Below are 23,415 nucleotides of genomic sequence, written 5' to 3' on the forward strand. Positions count from 1 at the left end.
ACAAGGACCAGAGAAAAAATGGGGTCAGACACCCCCAGCTACTCTAATGCCCCAAGCACAGACTATTCTTGCTCCTCTGACTTCAGTTTGATGATATCAGGAGACACACATAGTACAAAAGGCCCTCCTCAAAGGATTAGCAGGCTTTAAAAGTGCTGATTTATAGAGTTCAGGATGCTCTAAATATGCTGTCTTTTAAAACTAGCTTTAGAAAGGTGTAAAACTTCAAAATCGATTTCTGAAGTGCTCAACCAAGATGGCCACATTTGGATTTTGATTTCAGCCTGTGTTTTCAGCCTTGCTTCTGTATGTTTTGGCAACCCTATGGGCCGTGCTTGCAGGATACCTACCACCGCTATTGAGAAATCAGACCTGGATTTCCTAGTTCAGCCTACTCCTTTCAGTCCAGTGAATGTGGTATGCACAAATCACCAGAGCTGAATCCCTTTTGAACACTTCACTAGCCAGTTCCAAGAGTATGCAGAGACCAGAATTTCATCTTGTCCTGAGATGGCTGCATTGTAGGCACTGCCATGTGCCTACATAGTCCAGGGCCCAGGACTATAGCTTGACAAGGGCACAGCAGGACTAAGTGCAGAGGGAATTGGTGCTGTAAGCACTGCAAGGCTGGACTCCACTTTGTATACGATGGAGAGTCATTTTGTGCATGTGTGCAGTGTCCAGGGGCCTCCGCAACTTTGCAGACAGCCCTGGTGCATGCGTGCAGTGTCCAGGGGCCTCCGCAGCTTTACAGACAGCCCTGGCTTCAGTCAAGCTGGGTAAACCCTGGGAAGAGGCAGCTGCCATTGCCTATGAGATGTCCATTCAAACAGCTGAAAGCCAGGACTACTCAAGCTGGTACCTGCACTGACTGCTATAAACTTGCAAATCGGTCATGTTTAGGTCATCAGGTGTATTCAGGAGTTTCACTTCTTCATGCACAGACATTTTTGCTGGCTCCTGGGTTCAGCTTCAGCTTTGCTGATCCCATTACAAGTCAGCACCCTTTGGAAGGCGCCCCAGGCACACGCACAGAGTACTTTCCCTCCTGTGCAACGTGGAGCACAAGAGTAAAAGCTGAGCCGTCAACTCAGCCCCAGAGCCGACTTCATGAAAAATTCTGTCAAACACAGTGCAAAAAGTGAGCTTTGTTTCTAATCCTTTCCACTTAGCCTAAGTTCATATTTAGCTTAAGCAACTGTAGGCACACAATGTGGAGAGGGAAGTGAGATTTTGAGGTTGGGCATTTTGCGTTTTCTAGACAAAGTTTATACCAGGAAAACCAAAATGTACCTGTACCACTTCCATCCAGTCGTTCTGAGCTCATCGCCGTGTCAAAAGACTCTCTGGGAGTTGTGTCATTCCCAAGTTTCTGAAAGAGTGAGAAAAGCTCTCATATTATTAATATATCTGTAACTAATACAACTCAGTGGTTCTGTTAGGAAAAAAGCTCTACTTTGGAAGCCATTAAGGCAGAGAAAGCAGCAACAGTAATAAATGGTAAATTTTCTCTCCTTGTTTCTCTTTCAGGTCTCGGAAACCTAAGTAGGAAGAAAACAACACTGATTTGATAACTAATATTGCCACACATCTAGCAAAGCTGCAATGACACCCTGCCTCCTAAGTGACAGGTCTGCTAATGTACAGGAGTTGGAACTAAAGGTGCTAGCTGGAAACAGCCTTTCCTCCAAAGACAGCTCCCTATTTAAAAATTCCTTGTTTAGGTTTAAAATAAAAAGTCTTTTTCTGAAGATCTAGATTTTGAATGTAAGACTGCTGAATGGATCGTATCCTCTTCCACATACAAGAATAACTTTTTATTTTAGATAAACTTACAACTACAGAAGTAGCAGTGCCCACATATTTACAGGATTTCTTTAAAAACAAATAGACCTTACTTCTTGAAAGGTGTTTAAAGGTACCCGTCGCAAGGGCTGCTGGATGCTCAGCACCTCTAAAGAAAGGGGGCCTCTTGTTTATGTGCTGATATTTTACCAAGTCTTCTATTGTCAAGAATAGCTTTCCTAACAACCTGGCCTCAAAAGAGAAGGTGCAAAGACTTTTGTCATCATAGCTCTAGCCTAGGTGAGCTTGAAACCTGTGTATTCACCAGAAGTTTAGATAAGTAGCTGATGTGCTTGTTACAATCCGAAAGACTGCTAGGTATATAGCATGTAGATAAAAATTGGACAACAGGAAATGTAGGAAGGAAGAGAATGGTTACAAGTAGCAGGAGCACATACTAATTATAAAAAAATTGATGCATTTAGAGTGAATACAGTATTTTAAATATAAACATAAAGGAATGATCTTTAAATATCCACGCTAGCCACGTCTTTCCCCTGTAGTGGTAATTCAACACTGGCATTTCAAGAGAAGCAGATTTTTGGGAGCAATGCAGAAAACAGTGTGGTTGGCCTTACAGATTTACCGATACCTCCATTTTGCTCGTGTAATCTCACAGCTCCTAAAACAAAGCCTCTCTTCAATACAACAAAGAAAAGGATGGAGATGCTGAGTGCCTGCCATTCCTGCATAAGACCTGGTAGGATAATGCTACGGGTAATGCTACCTCCCAACCTCTCCACTAACTACAGGTGTGCACTTAAAATGGCACACTGCATTAAGGAGGATGCCATTAGAATCATCATTAAACTTCCCATACTGTAAAACTACCCTGATACAGATATAACTATCCACTCTAAGAGATTATATTTCTACAGGTTTTAAGCATAAAATCATCTGTATGTTAAAAACCACGTGTAAGCCAAACAATGAAGTCTTCTGGTCAGAAGCACTCTAGAAATGCCATGACTTGTAGGGTCAGAATGGTAAGCTACGGTGCCCATACAGACAAAACAAAGTCTCCTCCAAAGCTAGCAGGAACATTATGCTTTGTACCACTGGGTGAAAACTCAGTTTTTATTCCCATTTCTTGACTGTCATTGATATTTTGGCTAAATTCTCACCTCTTCACCTCCTAAAGTGTGGGGGTGAAAAGCGGCACGGACTCCGGCAGACACGGCAACCAAAGACCTTTATTGCCTTTTGTTAGCATCTTTTATAGCAAGCAGAAGTGTACACGCGCTACCTGCAGCTTGCAGATAGGTTATAGCCTTGTGTTCACGCGCATCTATGCTCTAGCAGAGTGGCCCGTTCTTCCTGATCATGCGAAATGCCTTCATGGTCTTTATCTTGTTTTTCTCCTTCCAGCTGCACATTCCTTTCTCCGTTGTTTTCTGCTTAAGTGCCTTGTCATGCCAGGTGGTACAGTGTTTGCTCATTAAAATCAAACTCAGGAATGTCCGTTAGTGAGATTCCCATCCCCACACTGCACGACCTAACGAGATCCCTGTACTCTTCTTGAGTTGCCTGCCCCTTCTTCCACAAGCGGTAAACTCCTGATCATGCGAAATGCCTTCATGGTCTTTATCTTGTTTTTCTCCTTCCAGCTGCACATTCCTTTCTCCGTTGTTTTCTGCTTAAGTGCCTTGTCATGCCAGGTGGTACAGTGTTTGCTCATTAAAATCAAACTCAGGAATGTCCGTTAGTGAGATTCCCATCCCCACACTAAAGTCTTTGTAAGACTGTCTTGGCTATATATTTTTGAAGGGAATACCACTCTCCACTTAATGGATTTTTCTTCCACACCTTGGAAAAAACAACTTTTGAGAACAGAATTTAGCAACAATTTCTTCATGGAATGTGAATTCTGTGAACTTTCACTGAAATACTCATTTTCCTATGTAAATATTGAAGATATATGCATAACACTCAGCTACAATAAATGAGCTGTATGACAATATGAAAACTAATTTCACTGTAACTCCTTCCTCCCTCCCTAGTTATGGGACTACTGGGGAAATATGACCATGTACAGAGACAAGTACAAAAGCCACTGCTGGCATCTATTAGTGTAGTACTTAAAAATGCAATTAGGATGTTAGCATGTTTGGCTACCTACTGTACAGACATTACAAACTGCTTATGGTCCCGAGACAACACTAAACACTTGCTGTAAAAATGTACTCTGAGAAGCTGTCAATCATGTCAGATAAATGCAGGTGAATTTATCATGTAGATAAATAACAACCAGGCTCTACTTTTAATAGGAATTCATGCAAGGTTGGGAAATACTGCAGAGTTGTGTGCCATTGAGAGCGAATAAACAGGTTGCAGATGGTTTTGGTCTGGTCATAGGTCTTGCTTGAGGTATTTAAAAATTCAGTCTGTAAACACTAGATGGAGCTAAAAGATCTTTTTTATGTACGCCAAGAGGCAACACTAATTGCAAATATTCGTCTCTACCATTAATGCCAATTCGCACGTTGTATTCTAAGAAAAAGAAAACAAAAAAGCATTTACCATCTTTCCATCTACTGTGCACCTGCTCATCACTTGTATCTGTAACAAGACTGTGGCAGGGTATGAATGAAAACAGTAAATTCCTTCTGGCTTTGTTTTCACGTAAAATAGCTCAGAATATAAGCAGCCATCTGTACCTTAAAGGAAAATACAATTTTCTATCATACTGGAATTCTGATAAATTTGAAGATGTTAGGGAAGTTGATGTCATACCCATCCTAAACAATATAACAGCAGTGGGATGCTGTCTTCTGTAGCTCAACCATCAGGATACTGTATGATTTTCACCTTCATGAATATCATGAATAAAAGTGCAAACCTAAATTATTCGATACTGCAATCTAGGATGAAGTATGTGAAAAATTCTTTTGAGCAGCAGTTCAATTTTGTGTGGTCTGGGCAACATTAAGAATGGATAGCTCAGTGCCCTGCTATGTACAGATTCCTATTTCAATTCATTTTTCTTGTCAATCTTTAAATAAAAATAATAAAAAAAACCCTCTACTTTTGCATTCCATAAATATTTACAAAATCTAACAAAAAAAATAAGATCAATAACATTATTTTCTTGAAAATTAAACCTGAAAGAAGAGGGATAACCTTTCCAATCAGTAAAAAAGCAAAGGGTGGAAAAAAAATACTGGGAAAAGGCAACAACTTTTCTTTTTGATAGATGAAATTCAAGATTTCAATCAATGCTACAAAAGCTCATCAATTGAAGAGGACTTTTACTCTCCCCACTTAAAAAAAAATTACACGTGCTAATATTCTACCTCAGCCACATCATTCCAGATGTGACTAACTTTAGATGACAAGTGTTAAGAACTTGAAGAGCGCCAAGCATACACAATTTATGCAGTTGTAAAAATTTATGTAATCTGGAGTAGCTTGGTATTTTATAAGTTACAGGCAGAGCATAACACTCTTATTTAAAATCATATGGCATTCTACTTGAAAACTTGGGTGCTTTAGAAATCAGTGAGACTATTCATGGGCACTACTCAGCACCAATGAGAAAGGTGGGAATTGGTCATTTCTTTAGAAAAATCGTTTTTATGCTGAGGATCCCTTTAATGAGCCATAGACTACTGTGTTAATTTGAATCTGCTTATTACAAGACTCCAGTGTCTGCAGGAATGGTTCAGACATCATGGCAAGCGCTATAAGACTATGAAGAAAGGTAAAAATGAACTTTGGGTGCCTTGCTCAGTCACAGCAAGACAATTCTGCAATGTGTTAAAGGAAGGAAAACACAGCAAAGCTTGCAGATGAGCTTTGTCGTAAGGTAACACCTTCCAAATTACAGGGGATAATGGTGGGGAATGGATAGCACCTGAGTGCCCTGCACGTTGAAAAGGAAGAGAGGCGTGAAAAAAGGCTGATCCTTTGGTAATTTCAGAACATGCCAACTGCAGCTGGGAGGAAGCAGGGGATGATAATGGGGAAGTTCAATGGGAAATGAGCATCAGGCAAAATAGGTTGTCACAAAATGCTTTGGAGCAACACAAGGATATTCCACTCTGCACATTTGCGAAGTGAAACAGCATCAGCACTTCACAGAGGAGAAAATTAGAGAGAGAGAGGGAATCCGGACAGATAATTGGGAACAGATTAAATTTTTTTAACGTATGCTTATTTTCTTTGAGTGTTAGTATTTGTAATACAGAAATCAAAGGCATAAAAATAATTAGGTGTTGTACAAAAGGACATAAAAATAAAAAAGTGCAACAGGAAAAGTGTAAGCTGAATAGTTGTAAACAGTGTCTGGAAGCCAGATTTACTTCTCTGCATGGAATATATAATTTAAAATACAGTACATCTCTCCATCTTTCTACATCACCTTCCAAAAGAGAAGAGCACAGATAGCTACCACTGTAGTTAACTGCCAAACGCTTGAGGTACCGGTGTGCAGGGGGCACACAGTAAGAAGTCTGTCCTAGCTTTACCTTTTGTAAAGCACGCTTCCGTTACACGTGAACAAACCACACATCATATAGAGTGGAGACATCCAAGCTGTGCTTACTAGTTGCCCAAAAATTACTCTGTAATACATGCAAACAATTACGTGTCCTCTTCTCTGTTTGTGATGGCCTGACATCAAGCGCTGGTGTCACCTCCTCCACAAGAGGAGAGAAAGTGCAAGCTTAAGGGTGCATCTCCTGCTCCACATGTGCAGCCTAGTCCTTGGCCAGGGTGTTCGTGTTCAACCACCACAGCAGAGAGCAATCCTCTTGCAGGAACACCATAATCCCTGGTGGAAAGCAGGACTGATGTATCAAGCCCCAGCCATCAACCCTTGCAGACCCAACCCACCTCCCCTGAAGACACCTAGCTCTTGCTCATTTTTTCAACACCACAAGAGAAATCAAATTGCCTTCACCTTCTGAGCAGAGGCTGCTCTCTTCTCCTGCTTGGCTTTCATTTCTGCGAGAAGTCCACTGCCCATCACCTGCACGCCATACCTCCGGCCTCCTTGTGGGCTTCCTTTGCTGTCACCCCTCTCAGCTTTTGCCGCATCGTCTGGCTGCACCTCCTCCAGCGAGTCTGGCGTCTTTAATTCCTCAGATCGCTCTGTACCACCATTCTGCTCTGCAGGTTTTACCTCCTTCTTGCTGGTGTCCACAGCTGGACTTTTTGCAGCAACCTTGGGCGAGGAGGGCTCCTCTGCCACCAACACAGTCTGGGGACGTTCAGACTTGGAGCCTCTTGATTTGATTAAGTTAAGGAAGCCACTCTTCCTTGAGTCCCTTTTCTTCTTCTCATCACCTGCTTCACTGTGCTCACTGCTGTCCGAACTTTTAGTTGATGGTCTCCTAATAAAAGACACAGACATTTTAAACTCTTCTCCACTCCCCTCCTCCCTCTCTTAAATAGTACCAAATGACTTCTCCTGAGCAAAGCCAATCTTTTGTATGATCCATATGTTGCCCTAGGCCCAGTCATTAGCTGGTGTCTCTATATTAAAAACTGGACAATTAACATTGATCATACTGTCTTGAGGATTCCTGTGCTGGCCTTGTGCATGGTATGATGAAGAGAGGCAGCCGTTTCATCTGCACTGGGCACCCAGCTGTTTCCAACACCAGGCAGCTCTGCCCAAGCTGTCTAATGCACATATGTATTGGGTTTGTGCGGCAAGGTTTTGGTAGCGGGGCGGGGGGGTTACAGGGGTGGCTTCTGTGAGAAGCTGCTAGAAGCTTCCCCTATGTCCGACAGAGCCAATGCCAGCTGGCTCCAAGACGGACCTGCCGCTAGCCAAGGCCGAGCCCATCAGCGATGGTGGTAGCGCCTCTGTGAGAACATGTTTAGAAGGGGAAAAAAAAAACCTGCACAACAAACTGCAGCCGGGAGAGAGGAGTGAGAATATGTGAGAGGAACAACTCTGCAGACACCAAGGTCAGTGAAGAAGGAGGGGGAGGAGGTGCTCCAGGCACTGGAGCAGAGATTCCCGTGCAGCTGAAGATGAAGACCATGGTGAGGCAGGCTGTCCCCCTGCAGCCCATGGAGGTTAACGGTGGAGCAGATATCCACCTGCAGCCCGTGGAGGACCCCACACCAGAGCAGGCTCCTGGCAGGACCTATGGAGAGAGGAGCCCACGCTGGAGCGTCTGTTCCTGAGGGACTGCACCCTGTGGAGAGGACCCACGCTGGAGCAGGCTGGACCCGTGGACCCGCGTAGCCAAGAGGCGATGGGGGAGGAGTTTGGACTCACGTTGGAGAATTTCGTGGAGAACTGTCTCCTGTGGGAGAGACCCCACACTGGAGCAGGGGAAGAGTGTGAGGAGTCCTCCCCCTGAGGAGGAAGGAGCGGCAGAGACAACGTGTGATGAACTGACCGCAAACCCCATTCCCCATCCCCCTGTGCTGCTGGGGGTGGAGGAGTTAGAGAAAATTGGAAGTGAAGTTGAGCCTGGGAAGAAGAGAGGGGTGGGGGGAAGGTGTTTTAAGATTTAGTTTTTATTTCTCATTACCCTACTCTGATTTGATTGGTAATAAATTAAATTAATTGTCCTGACGTCTGTTTTGCCCATGATGGTAATTGGTGAACGATCTCCCTGTCCTTATCTCGACCCACGAGACTTTTGTTATATTTTCTCCCCCCTGTCCAGCTGAGGAAGGGAGTGACAGAGCAGCTTTGGTGGGCACCTGATGTCCAGCCAGGGTCAACCCACCACAACATACAATTTCACTCTGCTCTGTTTCCAGAGTGCGCTACCTCCGGTTTGTATCCACCCATTAGTAAAAGGAGAACAAACTGATCCAGGCACACAATTCACACAGCTTTTGGGGGATCTTGTCCCTTAAGGGCTCTGCTTGAAATAGGAACTAGTTGGCACAGCCACCTTCTCTCAATAAGGAACACAGAGAGGTCACCTTTATAGTGCAGATGCTCATCCTCAAAAAAAAAAAAAAAAAAAAAATCAACCCCAAAACAACCCACAGCCAGTAAGGTTTTTCTACAGGCATCTTATGAGCAGAGTATTCACACTTGAGGAGAAAGCTGGGCACATAACACGTCTGCATAAAAGCACCCCAGCTGGAGAGAGAGCCACTGGTGCAGCAAATGGAGCAAAGATCCTTAGCAATGGGCATGGCCAGGGACGGGTACACAGGGACAGCACAAGTTCATGGGGACATCTGAAAGGAGCGGCTGGCAGGCGCCCAAGGGAAGCACAGGAGGATGCAGTAGTCTGTGAGCACCCTGAACTTAACCTGGCTAATCCATTTTTCAAAGCTACCATAATTTTACCACTACACATAGTATATCACACACGGCTTCACATGTCACCATAGATATTTATAACTCACAGTGACTTTAAAACATTTGCTTTTCCTGCCACGGCTATCTACCAGTTAACACCTACCATTTCCTTAATGGATGTCACATACAGCACAGAAGGGGTCATTCCAAATTTTCTGGAAATCACCCTAGCTTTCTCATTTATTTATGTAAGTATTTGTGTGTGTGTGTGTGTCTGTGTGTGTTATGTGCATGAACATGCATGAATGCAAGAACATCTAGATGCATGGTTCTGTAAATATACAACCAGCTACAAAGCAATTGTATAAGCTGTATAACCCTTCTACAAAGCTGAAGGAGACATATCTTTCAGATGAATGTATTGCCTAAATCTGGAATACTACAAATTGGTCAAACACGTCTTTAACATATTTCTAAAACAACATAAATCTACTGTCATCTATCAAAACACTGTGCCCAACAGCAGTCCTTACTAGAGACACACGTATGTACTACTAGCACTGGAGAGGAGATCCTCAACCAATACACAGCTCTGCTTCAGCTCTAATGAGCTCCACTGAAAGGTAAAATGAAGTCAACTGAATTATAAAAATACACACTAGTCAATACCTGCCCGCCCCGGTATATTAAAGCAATTTATTTCAAAGTAGTCATTTTTAAGGCAGGGTAATTGAATTCACAATGTCTTGACTACTAAGGTATTTTCTGACTTTGACAACAGCAACCCTGGATATTGGGAACAGAAGTCAAATACAACTTAGAAGTGCTACTTGCCCAGCTATCAGGATGATTTTTTTTTAATTTAATTAAAAAAAAATAAATTTGAACTTACTTTGAATCCATTTTTGTCACTTTCTTAGTGAAAAATTCATCCACGCCTTCATCCACTCTCCCCATGAGGCCATTCTGATCCCCTTCTGGAGGCACTCCAGCAGACACCTGACAGAAGAAAAAACTCTCTCTGGTATATAATAATCTAAGCATATTTGTTTCAATGGTAATAAAGAGTTAAGACATTATAAAAATTGCGTGTGCCAACCAAACCTCAGTGCAGACAATGAAATCACCACTGGAATTCCCCCTTTAGTCAGGCCAGTTGACGCATTACATCAAATGCAAAGTAACTCAAAACACCAACGACAAATTGGATACTGCAATGCATGAGGCCAGGAATCAAATGCCTTGGGCTTGTGAGAATAGAGCACTAGTTCAGTTAGAAAAGAAAAAAGCAGTTAAGGAAAAATTAAATCCTGATTAGGTAGTGACCTGAAGAGAAAGTATTTTCAACAGCTAGTTGTCTCCCTGTTCAGAGAAAAACATATGTTCTGGATTTTGGATTTAGAGATTTAGAAACAGAGCTCCAGCAGGCTAACAGAGCCTTTTATAATTCATTCAATCCACCACTTACAGAAGCAGAGACTCTAAATACAGAATCAGCTGTTTCACTTTAGGAACCGAACAGATTTTTGCCGAGTGTCTGAAAATGGAAAACCTGCTCCCTTTCTTTGGTTTCAATGCCCACGTTTTAAATGTGGGTGACTGGAGGCATCTAAACCAGGCTGACTTAGTAATACCTGCCAACCACAAAAGCCCTGTGAAGATTAGCTGGTGACTCTGCAGCCTCCTAAAGATGAAACACGCTGTCTCCTGGGAGGATTTCTCACGTGGTCTAGCTCCCGTACGTGGCTTTGATGTGGAAAAGCTCTATTACCAGCAGAGAGACTTCCTACAATTTAAATGCTGTATGGAAACCTTTTAGGTGACTACAGAGGACTCCACAAGACCCAACCCAGTTGTATTCTTGGAAGTACTAACGACTGGGAATCAGTCTGCCACAAAACAGCAGGGTTTGTAATTTGAAACAATTTAAATCAAGGATTTAAATATGATAACTCAGAGTAATCCCAGCTTCCCTTTTCAGCTGGAATACACACTCTTTTCTATGACTCTAAAAAGAAAAATACTCTTAAAAGCTGCTGTTAACATCAAACCCAGCCTCATTAAGCCAAGACAATGGATTGCATATGAACTAATGCTTTGACACATCCATGAAACTTTTTACATTCCGTGGCTGAACCTTGTTAGAAGCCTAGTATTTACTTTGTTATCAAATATAATAGTTAATATTTTATTGATACCTGCTGTAGCAATGTAATACTGATCTGAAAAGAGCCTACCTGGTAACAACTGCTTTGTTGCCAGTCAAACTGCATATTTTCTGTAAAAAACAGTTTTATTCTAAGAAGCACAATGACTTCTCAGACTTCCAACTCTGCCACTCCACAAGTTTTTTGTAGAGAACTTGTTTAGCTGGAACATCTGACATTAGGCAGCAATGTATATGCTAACATCTGGGTTGGTCACACCAGTGCTGGTTGTCTCAATGTAAATATTTACCTTCTCAGTCAAAAAAGAGTTGACACTGACGTTTCAACTGAAACGTGTCAACCAAAAGTGGCTGACGTATTTCAACAGAAATGAGAAACCATTTAATATTGATACCGGAGGCCTCCAGGTAGTAGGAACACATGTGTAAGTATCAAAGGCAAGTGCATCTCCTGAAGGAGAAGTAATGCAAGAATCTAATGATCTACAGCAAATGAGATGATCTACCTCAAAAAAGAAAACAGTTTGCATCTGAAAATGCAGCAAGTCCTAAAAATGTACTAAAGACATACACAAAAGTTGAGGGCCTTAATAAGGTCCTCGAGGCACGGGATTTTCTTATAGATGTTTACTGTAATGCCTTTTAGTGATCAACGTTAATGTAAAAGACTGAGCTCTGGTTTATTTTGTGTTTTATGCTCCTAATACTAAAAAAAAAAAAAGTTAAGTTTTCATTTGTCAATTTTTTTTTTTTTAGCCTAAGTTTAAAAGTCACCTTCTATGTTTCTTTATTAAGGGAAAAACTGGCTTGGAAGCAGAAATAAATAAGATGAATCACAATCTCTTTCATACATTAGATATTCACCTCGTTGCTGTACTAAATCTTCAGACATGATAGAAGAACTCATTAGGTTAAGATCTCAGAAAAATCTAAATGATAAACAACTGTTTCATCTTATTGCTTCAAAGCTACTTGGGGGCGGGTGGTGCTGAGGTTTTCTTTCTTCCCCTCTCTTTTTTTACCCTCTGAACACTCATTTCAAAACTCTGACAAAACGATAAATCTTTCTTCTGCCCGCCTACCCACCCCAAGTTAAAAGTTTACATTTCTCCCATTTTTCTCCATTTTCCCCTTTTTTCTTACATTTTTCAGCTTACAAAGAACCAATCTGTTTTCCAGCAAAACCAGAGAAGTACAGCTATGATCATCTGAGACGCCTTAAATTACTAAATAGAAATAATGGGAACAGCAAACAACCCAACAGACCTGCTTTAAGCTGTAGAAAAGGTCAAGATTTTGCCTCTCACATTTCAAGTGCTTTTCCTAACCACATGCTTTCTGTATTCTTAAAGTGGCAAAACTAGCAGCAAATCAATTCTGCAAACAATGCCACAGTCCACTCATGACTCTGGCCTTCAAAATTTGGCTGTTTTATTTTCGGAAGCATCAACGCAAACATCTTAAGTCTTTCAAAAATCTGTTTAGACTTGTTATGAGGTCAGAACAAGTAAGGAATTAAATGGTCCATAAAAACAAGACAGGGACAAATGAGTTTAAGTAAAAAAGTTCCTTTCAATTTCTGCAACTAAATAAACCCCTAATTTCCTAATTAATTCAATATGGATGAGCATTCCCACAACATTGCACTATCATGGGAAGTAACACTTCTCCTCTACAAGACGTAAGCTTTTTGTTTCTGTTGAGCAAGATATTGTATGTCCTAGTTCCATGCCTGCTAACGAAGCACTTGCCCTCCCATGCCCCCACTTCTTCCACACCCCTGTGCAGATGGCACAGAATGCGCTCAGTAAGTTTGGAAGAGAGGCAAGTTTAGCAACTGGGAAAACATGTGCGTTCTGCAGAATTGGAAGAAGTAAACACAGATGTGTTTTCACGACAACACGGAGACCAGTCCGTCTTTCTGCTACCTCTATCCTTCCCTGTAAAGTGCAAGGGAATGGAAAGTTGGCTTGAATATCCCCCCTGCTTGAAAGTTTCCCCATTTTCAAGTGGTGCAAAAAGCACTCTACTGCCTGATACGATCTTTCCCAGCATTAGGGAAATTTTCAAGGGTCCTTTCCACTGACAATCCTCAGGGAGCAGAAGAGGCCACAGGCATTCATTACTAGGCAGCATAACTCAGAGAAGCAATGGCTGCCCCTTGATAAGGGTTACTTATCATATCAGCTGTGCTCTGTTGCCGTGAGATAGCTCTGTAACTCCTCCAGATCTGTCCTTACATACCCCGAGGACACCATCACAGACGTAAATCTTTACTGATGTGGTGTGCCAAGGAAATGGAACTGTGGGAACTCCACACACATATACTTGGGTTCACACCAATGCCTTTCGTAGACAGACACTGCTCTTCTGTTTTGCTTTTCTAAGGCAGGCTCCAGCATGAAAAGCAGATCTGTGACTATGCAGATTTGCTGGCCCAAACACCATCTTTAGTTAAGGAGCTGTGGGAAGCTGGGTGTCACAGATCAGATCCTCTGAGAGCTGATAGAAATAAGAATTCATGCCAAGTTACCACATCTTAATGCAGGCAGAAAAAAGGATTAAGAATTAACAAACCCTTACAATATAATTGAAAAGTCTCATGATATTTTGTGCATTTCCTGTGAAAGCTCCAAGTACCTCCAGAAACTGCTTCCATGAAAAACAAAAGCAAATTAAAAAAGGATAAAACATATCCTGGTTTTAGGCTGTGTCAAACAAGACAAAAAGCTTGTAATAAGGATTGCACACTGACAGACATGAATACCAGAAGAAAAATTTAGTTGCTTATGGCTTTTAAAACTTTAACAGTTGTCCTCATTACATTGCAAGACCTGACTCATGGCAAAAAGCAATCAACAGACGACACCACCAGCAATATTTTAATGTAGACTCACTGCTGCTTGGCTGGGCTGCTGCTTTTTATTCCTTTTGGGCCTTAATTTTGTAAAGTGTTCCAGTTTTCTCCCTTCTTCTGATGGCAGCTCTGAAATGAATCCAGAAGTTCGTTTGTCTGGCCTGCTGGAAGGAAATGGTGGGTCTTCTATATGGATAGGTACTTCTTCCAGTGCTTTATCTAGATCAAATTCCATTTCTAAGAAAAATCAAAACTTTCTAATTAGACTTAACATGCTATTTAACACAAAAGGCAATGCCATTCCTCTCTTTTGTGGTAAATAATTATAGACACATTTAGAGAACTCAGCCACAACATGTTTGTGAGCAGCCAGAGCACTGTGGGCAAATATTTACTACCAAACACACTAGCAGAGTCACAAAACAAAGCAACCAGTGTGGGCCGCAAATGCAATCCAGAGGGAGGGAGAGTCACTTGTGCTTTTCAATCAAGAACTACCTAGAAGAATCTCAGGCAAGCAAAGAAGCAAAAAGGTTTTAAGGAATTCTCACTTACCAAAAGCTCTGGACACCGGCCGGAGCATTCTACTGTGGATGCTTTTCCTTTTTGATTTAGGAGTCATCTATCAACATAAAACAAACCAAAAATTACTTTAGCGGACAGAAGATATGACAAAGAACACCTTTTCCTTTCTATCCAACAAATCAGTTCTTCAAGCCTATGTACCATTTCAAGATCTGATTGGGTTTAACACCAGGAGGGAATCGGGTTTTTTCCTCCCCTTCTCAAACATTCAGAACTTTTTCAAAATTGACATTTTGTTCAACTGACTTTGAACAGAACCAGGGAGGTAGTTTATTCTTCCCATTAAAACTGCAGGCTGTACACAGGATGATTATTTGGACTGTCCAAGCATTAACTCATTGTGTGGATGCTTCCTTTTTGATTTAGGAGTCATCTATCAACATAAAACAAACCAAAAATTACTTTAGCGGACAGAAGATATGACAAAGAACACCTTTTCCTTTCTATCCAACAAATCAGTTCTTCAAGCCTATGTACCATTTCAAGATCTGATTGGGTTTAACACCAGGAGGGAATCGGGTTTTTTCCTCCCCTTCTCAAACATTCAGAACTTTTTCAAAATTGACATTTTGTTCAACTGACTTTGAACAGAACCAGGGAGGTAGTTTATTCTTCCCATTAAAACTGCAGGCTGTACACAGGATGATTATTTGGACTGTCCAAGCATTAACTCATTGATCCCCAACTGTAAAACAAGGGAACTATTAAAACCTCACCTCTGCATTTGAGATCATGAGGCACAGAAAACTTAATTACTGCGTGCAGTACTGCACAGTTAATGACAATACCAGGGCTTGTTCTGGCTTTTATTTTTGATACAAAACACTCTTCCTCAGTTCATTTGTTAGTGACATGCTACTAGGAATGATTAAAATTCAGGTATCTATGCCTCTGGACACCACCACACAGCTCACCAAACTTCCCTAGGAAAACGCAGTCTTGGAGCACACAGCCCTTCTTCAAAAAGCAAAAATACCATGTCAGTGTTAGCAATATCTCCAGCAAACACATAACTTTCCTGGACTTTAGATACGCTGAGAATAGGTGGAAAGTTACCTTGGCATACACTCAACGTAGTTACTGAAAGTTATGCGCCATTATTCTTTTCATCTTCACATTCCCAGAAAAAAGGGGTATGTTGCCTTAAGAGCACAAATACCCAGACTTAAGACCTGAGTTTGTTATTTTTGGAAGAAAGTTGCCCTTATTTTCTTGCCCAGACTCTTCTGAAAGTTTGCATGGCAAGAAAGACAGTTTTGCTACAGGAAATGCATGCGTCGCCAATTCTGAACCTCTTAACATAGCTCAGCGTGAGACTTTTAAACAAAAAGTTGACCTGCAGGTCTTCTAAAGAGTTAATTTAAAATGACTCAGCTTCTGCAAAGATGGGCTCCTTTTGTGGTAGAGTCGTACATGCTGGCTTTAGTGACATCCATATACTTCTATTTACTTGCTAGTCTTGAAGCCTAGCGGCTTCAAATCTGGAGTGTCAGTCAGGAAGCTGTTACGGCTCACAACTCATTAACAGAATTGTTAATCAAGTTTAGTAGTATCAATTTTGTATGAGCCAGAAAAGACATAGTTGGCATTGACATTTCAGACAAATCATGAATTGTTTAAGGTAAACATTTGCTAGTTTTTATGTACGAAAAGTTCAGTGCACAGACTTACATGTACTGAATTCATATTCCCATCCAAAGTAGTCAGGAGGATTACTATGCCATTATTCACATGCTCAGGGTTATGACAGATTTTTGTAACAGGAAAGTTACCCATTACCCATCTTCTCAAGACCAGATTTGACTCGCAGACTACAGAGCGGGCAGTGATAGCACTGTCTGGGCAACACAGCTCTGTTTTTATTGCCTTGCTCATCGCTGGGAAAAAGAAGATACCTCCAGCTGTTGCAGGTTTCCACTTCCACATTTGACAAGCATCAGTAAATGATACAATAGTTTCAAGACCAGCCAGGAAATAGCTTGCCACCTGAGCAGACTTACCCTGAAATTAATGAGCAGGCAAAGTGTTAACTGCATCAAAGGGTCAGACATTACTCTCAGTTACCAATAAATTAAATGCAATGGATTCAATGGCAAGTGGCTGGAGAGGTGCTGAACTGCACGCCTTGACAGCTGCCGATCCATCACCCAAACCTGAAACAACCAAAGGCATCCGCACCTCATGTAAGAAGAGTTGAAGCAGCTCAGCGTTTGGGGGACAGCAATTAGGAGTCACTATCAGTAGTCCCGTGGTTTTATTTCCAGCCATAGCCCGTTTCTCTTGTTAATGTGTATTTGCATGCATTTTGGTCTGCTTGCCACTTTTTTTGGTGGTGCGACTGGAAATGACATCTAGTAGGATAATGCAGCAACTCATGCGCTAAAGAAGATCAGAAAGGAGGACAGAAAACAAGGCTGATGGGAGACCTCTGATCGCTCAGTAACTTCACAGCCATGGCCAGTGTTCAGAGAGCTCCTGAATGACCACAGACAAGCCGAGAGCTGCATCGGCCCAGGGCACCAATGCAAAACAGCACGGGGCAAGTTTTGAGGTTCCTGTGCAAGGACTTTAACGCTCCAAGACATCCCCGACAGCCAGGAACAGAATGATTCCATCTTCCTTCCCAGACAAGAAAACGCCCCCAGATGACCCTGCAGAGCTTGTGCTGATGACCATAAGCCAGTCTCTGGATCACTGCTATAACTTACTGTCAGCTTGGCACGATCCATCAGCAGCTTGGTTGCCGGGGATAAAGGCAGAGGGATAGAGATGCCTCCCATTTGCTTTAACAGCATGAATAACAGCAATACATACACTTTTATTTGAAAACCTTCTGTTTTCTAGCCTGTTTAGGAAGTGCACAGATGAAAGGCTTCTTGCCAAGTGAACTTTCTAGATCACACACAGAGCAAAATGGGTCAAAGCATTAATTTAAATAGGCCAGTGTGCTCTTTTTACAAAATATTAGACTTAATCTCAGCTTAATATCTCAGCCACCATGCAGTATCCTACAGCAGCAGAGCACATGTCATTACCAGAGGAGATATCTGAACTCCTAGGGAAAGATCTCTGCCTCTCCCCAGCCTGAGCCCCATTTCCCATAGTTCATGGAAGCAGTTCAGGTTTGGCAGGCGTGCACCTTCTGCCTTCCCACCACCTCTGGCCACACAAGCACAAGGTGGCTCTCCTGCCTTACGTTTCACTCGTGGCCTTTACAGGGGAATAGCTGTTAGCATCAACCTCCCCTCCTTCACTTCTTCCACATCTTCCAGGGACTTTCCATTCTAGCAGACTACCTCCTGAACTTCTTCCTTGTTTTGCCTACTTTTCTGTGAGCACACTGTAGGCTGCCTGGCAGAACAGATAAAAAGATTAACTGCATCTCTGGGTCTCGGGAGGCCCTCTTGGAAGTCTGCGTGCGCCTATGCCACTGAGACGTCTGGAGATGGCTCCACGAAGGTACCCCTCTGCAGTAGATGAGAGCCAGCAAATCTCCACCACGCTCCCAAATAAGGGCTTATTTAGAGTTAGGCACTCTCAGTGCCCAAGCTAACTTTAAATTCCCAGGATCTCTTCCCATGATCGCTTTTCCAGATTCCTCCCTTCTGACTCCCTTCCTCACAAAACTATCTGAGCTGTCTTGAGTTTTCTTAAATTATATTACCAACTGTGGAAGAGCACTAGTATCTTGGGAATTAAAAACAAGAACTAAACTGAGTGCTAGAAAACAATGTGCTTTTAGCAACAGGGTCTCAGATACTCTGCATTCCTTGATTATACAGATAATTAAAATTACTTTCAGTGCTGAGGGATATGCTCGTTTCCATGTTTTTCTCCTCCTTCTCCAAAGTAATTTATATTCAATTCTATAAGATACAGGGATGCTCTGTGACCCTCCTGTCACTTTCCTTTCAAAAAATTTCAAACAAACTAATGAACAACTTCGCCCTCCCTCTTGAAATTCACCTCCTCAACCAGTCTCCCTTCAACCCTCCTTCCTGCAAAACAAGGTATGGGTTTTCAGCTTCGAGAACGCATTAAGGGCGACAGCACAAAAAGGTCAGAACAGCAGTCAAAGGCTCAAGGTGATTCAATTAGACAAAGAGAACACAACTGACCAAACTGAGATAACCCCTGACATCTCTTCCACCCTAGTGGCAAGAAAGCCCTAGTTTATGCCCATTTTTAAGCCAGTCTTTCATTAAGCTAGATGATGCTTGAATATAAAACCAAATCAATAGATTTTCCTTCTGAGCAGTAACATGAGTGCTTATACCTCTGACATCAGCACTCTGCTTTGGGTTGGTCTTAAAGCCAAGGGATGCTTTAAATTCAGATGCTATGCTAGCTGAACCTTTTTGTAAAATCCAGTCTCATCCCCGAACCGCTGCCTATTTCATTTGTAGGTGCAGATGGATGGCACTACAGTCTCCCAGGAGACTCACAAGGCAGTACAGAGGCAAATGGAGCACAAAAGCGTAAACAAGTAGGCCAGAAACAGCAGAGCTAAAAAAATACTTACACTTGTACAGCAGAGAGTCTCCATGCAGCAAAAAAGAAAGAAAAAAGAATATGAATGGGGAAGACAAAGCAATAGCAGTTCTCAGGAAAGGAGGCAAAACCAGAAGTCACCAAAATAAAGAAAACTAAAGCCAAAACACTTAGAAGTCTTAGCAGGAAAGGTAACATGCAAGAATGAGGTAAAAATCCCTTGCATCTGGAGGTGCTATATACTTCGTGTTTCCAGAGGATAACCAGAGAAGGATGTGATCTCTCTTGTTTTATCTATATTGGGACAAATTCAGGTTTTCAGACGTTTGTTTCCAATATATGGCACTCGCCAATGGTGCCAACCTGCCACCTGCTGTCCCAATGTACTGTGTTTTTTCATTTTGCTGGCACCAGTAGTGAGAAAAAACTGTAATTCTGTTATTTCCTAGTCTGAAGGAAGCTTCTGAATTAAAAATTGGCAGTTTGTTGTGGAAAGCAGGAGAGCAAGGAAAACAAAACAAAACTTCTCTTGAAGGAATGAAAAGGGATGCAAGTCTCTTCTCCCAAGGTTTAAATAAACCTCATCAGATCAACAGTATTTCTCCTTCCCATAAGGAGGTTTAGAGGCACAGGCTTTCAAGCAGTTTTGGCACATTAGAATAATGCTATTCTATTAATAAAGCACGACCTTTCCTCTGCCCTTCAAAAAACTAAAAGAAAAAAAGGAAACAGCACAGCCATCATATGAAATAAAGCAATGCCATATCCCATCTCTTGTGTGGCACATGACCAATCATGCTCCTTCTTAATTTAGAGTAAGGAGAAACAATTATTAGAAGTGCGGTTTTGTCTTCAAGTTGAATGGGAACTGCTGCTATAACAACGCTGCAGGTATTAGCAGAGTGTTTGTGGCAGAAGTCAATAGCCATGGTCTGGATTAAACTTCTCAGCAAGGAAGTGCTGCATTTTTAAATGGATATTGCACTGGCGTTTAATTATCAGCAGTGAAAACAGGCTGCACATAACATGAAGTTCATCATTTCATTGTTGAAGGGATATTAAGGTCAGTTTTTCAATGCCTTGACATTTTCAACAATAACGATCCACTTGTCATGGTTCATACTTCTAAGCTTAACTGTAGCTAAAAGTTTTAAAGATACGATGGGCTATCTTTGAATAGCAAGAACAGTGTTCTTGCACACAGTGCCACTCCTCTATTTTCCTACTGTCTTCAGGGGTTTTGTTTGTTTGTTTTGTTTTTTAATTTTTATTTTCTTTTACCTTCAGAAACTTTGGCTTTATGCAGGAGTTCTCAACTAACAGTGATTCAGGCAAACCTCCTCATTACTCTCATTTTTGTATGCTATCCACACACATATACACTCTTACTCCATTTCCCTACCAGAATCCATGATCTCTCTTCTCTTGCCCATCTTCTATACTACCATTCACTAGGGCTGCTCTGAGATTGCTGGAGAGACTGCAGAATCCATTGAGAAACATCTCGAAAACTGAAACCATCTTAAAAATAAATCTCCAGCACACTTCAAAAATCAATCTGCAACACCGTTTCTCTTTCAGACAGCATTCATGGTAGTATTCCAGTGTGTTCTGTGTATTTAATGCATAGGCAGGAAAGTTAGTTATATTGTACAAGCAGCTGGAAATGTGATTAGGACCGAAGTGCAAAGCAATACATATATAACAGGAAGCAATCCCAGGATTTGGGGGAGTTTACAGTCTACGGTCCTGATCCAGCAAGAGCTTATGGAAATTCCTACCTTTCACACTTCAGTGATCCCACCTAAGTGAGTGTGACTGCTGAGCCTCTTAAAAGTTAAAAAGTGCTAATCAGCTTGTGGGTAGGGAGTAAGGAGGGAGAAGGAGGAGAGAGAGGCACACAGCAGGCAACAGGTTAGACAAGGAAGCAAAGCAAGACTAAGGGATTTGCCTGAAGTTACCAAGGAATCTGGCTGCTCTGCAGGGAACCTAATGCTGGTCTTCAGTCCCCTGAAGTACTACAGACCACGAGGCCACACAACCCTTCCCTTTGTTTGCTCTCAGCATAATTGCAAAATAAAGTGGTCTGCCTCCCAGCATACACGGGTCATTGCGAAAGACAAAACGCCAACCCACAACCAAAAATCCAACCAAATTAAACCCAGGCAAAACCAGAAATTGGATCAGGGAACCATAACAATGTGCCAACTGGGAATGAGCTGTCAGAAAAAATATTTTCAAGGATTCTTCCAGAACATTTTAAACCAGTGCTAAATTGTTTCAGCTATACGTATTTTGTGGGGTATGCCTTTTTAAGAAAGAGGTATATGAAAACAAGGCATCTTATCACAAGTCCTGCTGTTTTCCTTTGCTGAAAGGAATCCTGACCTGTAAAGCTGCCGTGACACCATTTCAGTCAATCAACATTTCCCATGCTTCTTCTACTCTCCTAACTACCTTTGACAGAGATGTCACACATCTGTTGTCTCATTAAAAAAAAAATCTTCAGGTATTCTTTATAAAGCAGAGCTGTAAATTGACCAACTTTGCTTTTTTGCTTATGAATCTTTGGACACACCGGTGTCTCACCATCTGTATGGAAAGCCTTAGAAACTAGAAAGTTGCTATTGCTTACTTCAACTACTAAAGATTTTATAACATGATTTCCAGGGTAAAACCCTCAGCACGACTTGCAGAAATGTAGCTACATACTTCCCACTAGCAGTGATGGTAACCTGAATCACCGTCCTTAGAATCTCCCCCTCGAGTGCCATTGTCCTTGGAAAGTTAAACACAATGCTAAAATCCATGACAGCTAATGGAGTATTTTACAGGAGACAGGAGAGCAAAGCCACTAACACATCGTTTAGAAACCAAGACCAAGCTGCCATAGGCTGCTGTTTGTTGATACAGCTGTCCTGAATGTAGCGGCTATGCATTTTTACACCAGCAGAGGATCTAGTCCTGACCTTGTATTTCAAAGTTCTGTCCTCTATATGGAAATACTATATATAAATATAGATACTGTAAATAAATATGGCATACAAATAATCCATAGGTGAATTTAAGGAGTATGTTTGTTTATTTCCTTCCCTTCCGCAAGAGTTGAATTTCTAGAGAACAAGCTGTGGTTCAGAATTAATTCAATTAGTCTCATCTAAACCAGCTTGACCTTTAGAATTACTTTGTACAGCAACATTTTCTGAAAGAAAAGGAGTAGCACTGCAGTAAGAAAAGCTCAATAGATTTGCCCTTGAGCTTGTTTCATTTTACTAGCCAAGAAACCTTTGCTTTTCTATTTGCTCAGTTGTGGCTCATGTACTCCGTGATATTTCACCAAGTATTTCAATATATTCTTTTAATTAACAATTCTGCACTTGCATCTTTCAAGTCATGCAAAATTCCTGCTAGTAAATATTCCCGCATATAAATATCCAAAGCTTTTATTATGAAGAGTAAAAAACCAGATGCATGAATTAAACTGAGCAGTTCCTAAAACTATTAAACTGAATCTTTTATTTAATGTTCTGAATGAGTATCCTGCAAGGAACTCTGCCTGGAACTACCACCTGCAAGAGAAAAAGCAATTCTCCGTATCATCAGTTCCGTTTTCTACTTGCTCATGAAGAGGCTAGCAGCATCTTCTACAGCAGCTGGGCTTTGAGATGAACAAAGACGATGATTCCAACTAATTTATTTTAGTTAAAAACTAAGTGTAGAACAGAGAGCTGCTGCAGGTCAGATGGCACAAACTCTCTCTTTAATTCACCACAACCTGCTTGCTTGTCGTTGTTCATTACCTTCAGCTGGTAAACGCTGATGCAAAAATTACTTTGTTCATGACCTAAACTTCCATGTAGTAAGAAGAAAAAGCTCTTACACTCACCAAATATGGAGGGGTGGACAGCTGTTTAAGATATTCTTAGGCAATTCTTTAAAGACAGCCACCATATGTACCAGGTGCCCTGGGCAATAACATACAATCATAGAATGGTTTGGGTTGGAAGGGACTTCTAAAGGTCATCTAGTCCAACCCCCCTGCCGTGGGAAGGGACATCTTCAACTAGATCAGGTTGCTCAGAGCCCCGTCCAACCTGACCTTGAATGTTTCCAGGGATGGGGCATCCACCACCTCTCTGGGAAACCTGTGCCAGTGTTTCACCACCCTCAGCGTAAAAAATTTCTTCCTTATATCTAGTCTAAATCTACCTTCTTTCAGTTTAAAACCATTACCCCTTGTCCTATCGC

General features: G+C 41.7%; 1 protein-coding gene across 1 annotated transcript in view; it reads right to left on the reverse strand.

Annotated features, from left to right (window-relative positions):
* CARMIL1 (capping protein regulator and myosin 1 linker 1) overlaps nucleotides 1–23,415 on the reverse strand; it is a 197,358-nt gene that overhangs the window by 11,446 nt on the left and 162,497 nt on the right. Inside the window, exons 31-35 of the mRNA XM_009276689.2 lie at nucleotides 14,647–14,713; nucleotides 14,132–14,328; nucleotides 9,960–10,066; nucleotides 6,746–7,178; nucleotides 1,294–1,372 (exon numbers count right to left, since the gene is read on the reverse strand). Coding sequence (XP_009274964.1) covers nucleotides 1,294–1,372; nucleotides 6,746–7,178; nucleotides 9,960–10,066; nucleotides 14,132–14,328; nucleotides 14,647–14,713 — 883 coding nt within the window. The remainder of the gene's footprint in view (nucleotides 1–1,293; nucleotides 1,373–6,745; nucleotides 7,179–9,959; nucleotides 10,067–14,131; nucleotides 14,329–14,646; nucleotides 14,714–23,415) is intronic.

Source organism: Aptenodytes forsteri, unplaced genomic scaffold (genome assembly GCF_000699145.1).
Source record: "Aptenodytes forsteri isolate BGI_AS27 unplaced genomic scaffold, ASM69914v1 Scaffold97, whole genome shotgun sequence".
Lineage (NCBI taxonomy): Eukaryota > Metazoa > Chordata > Aves > Sphenisciformes > Spheniscidae > Aptenodytes > Aptenodytes forsteri.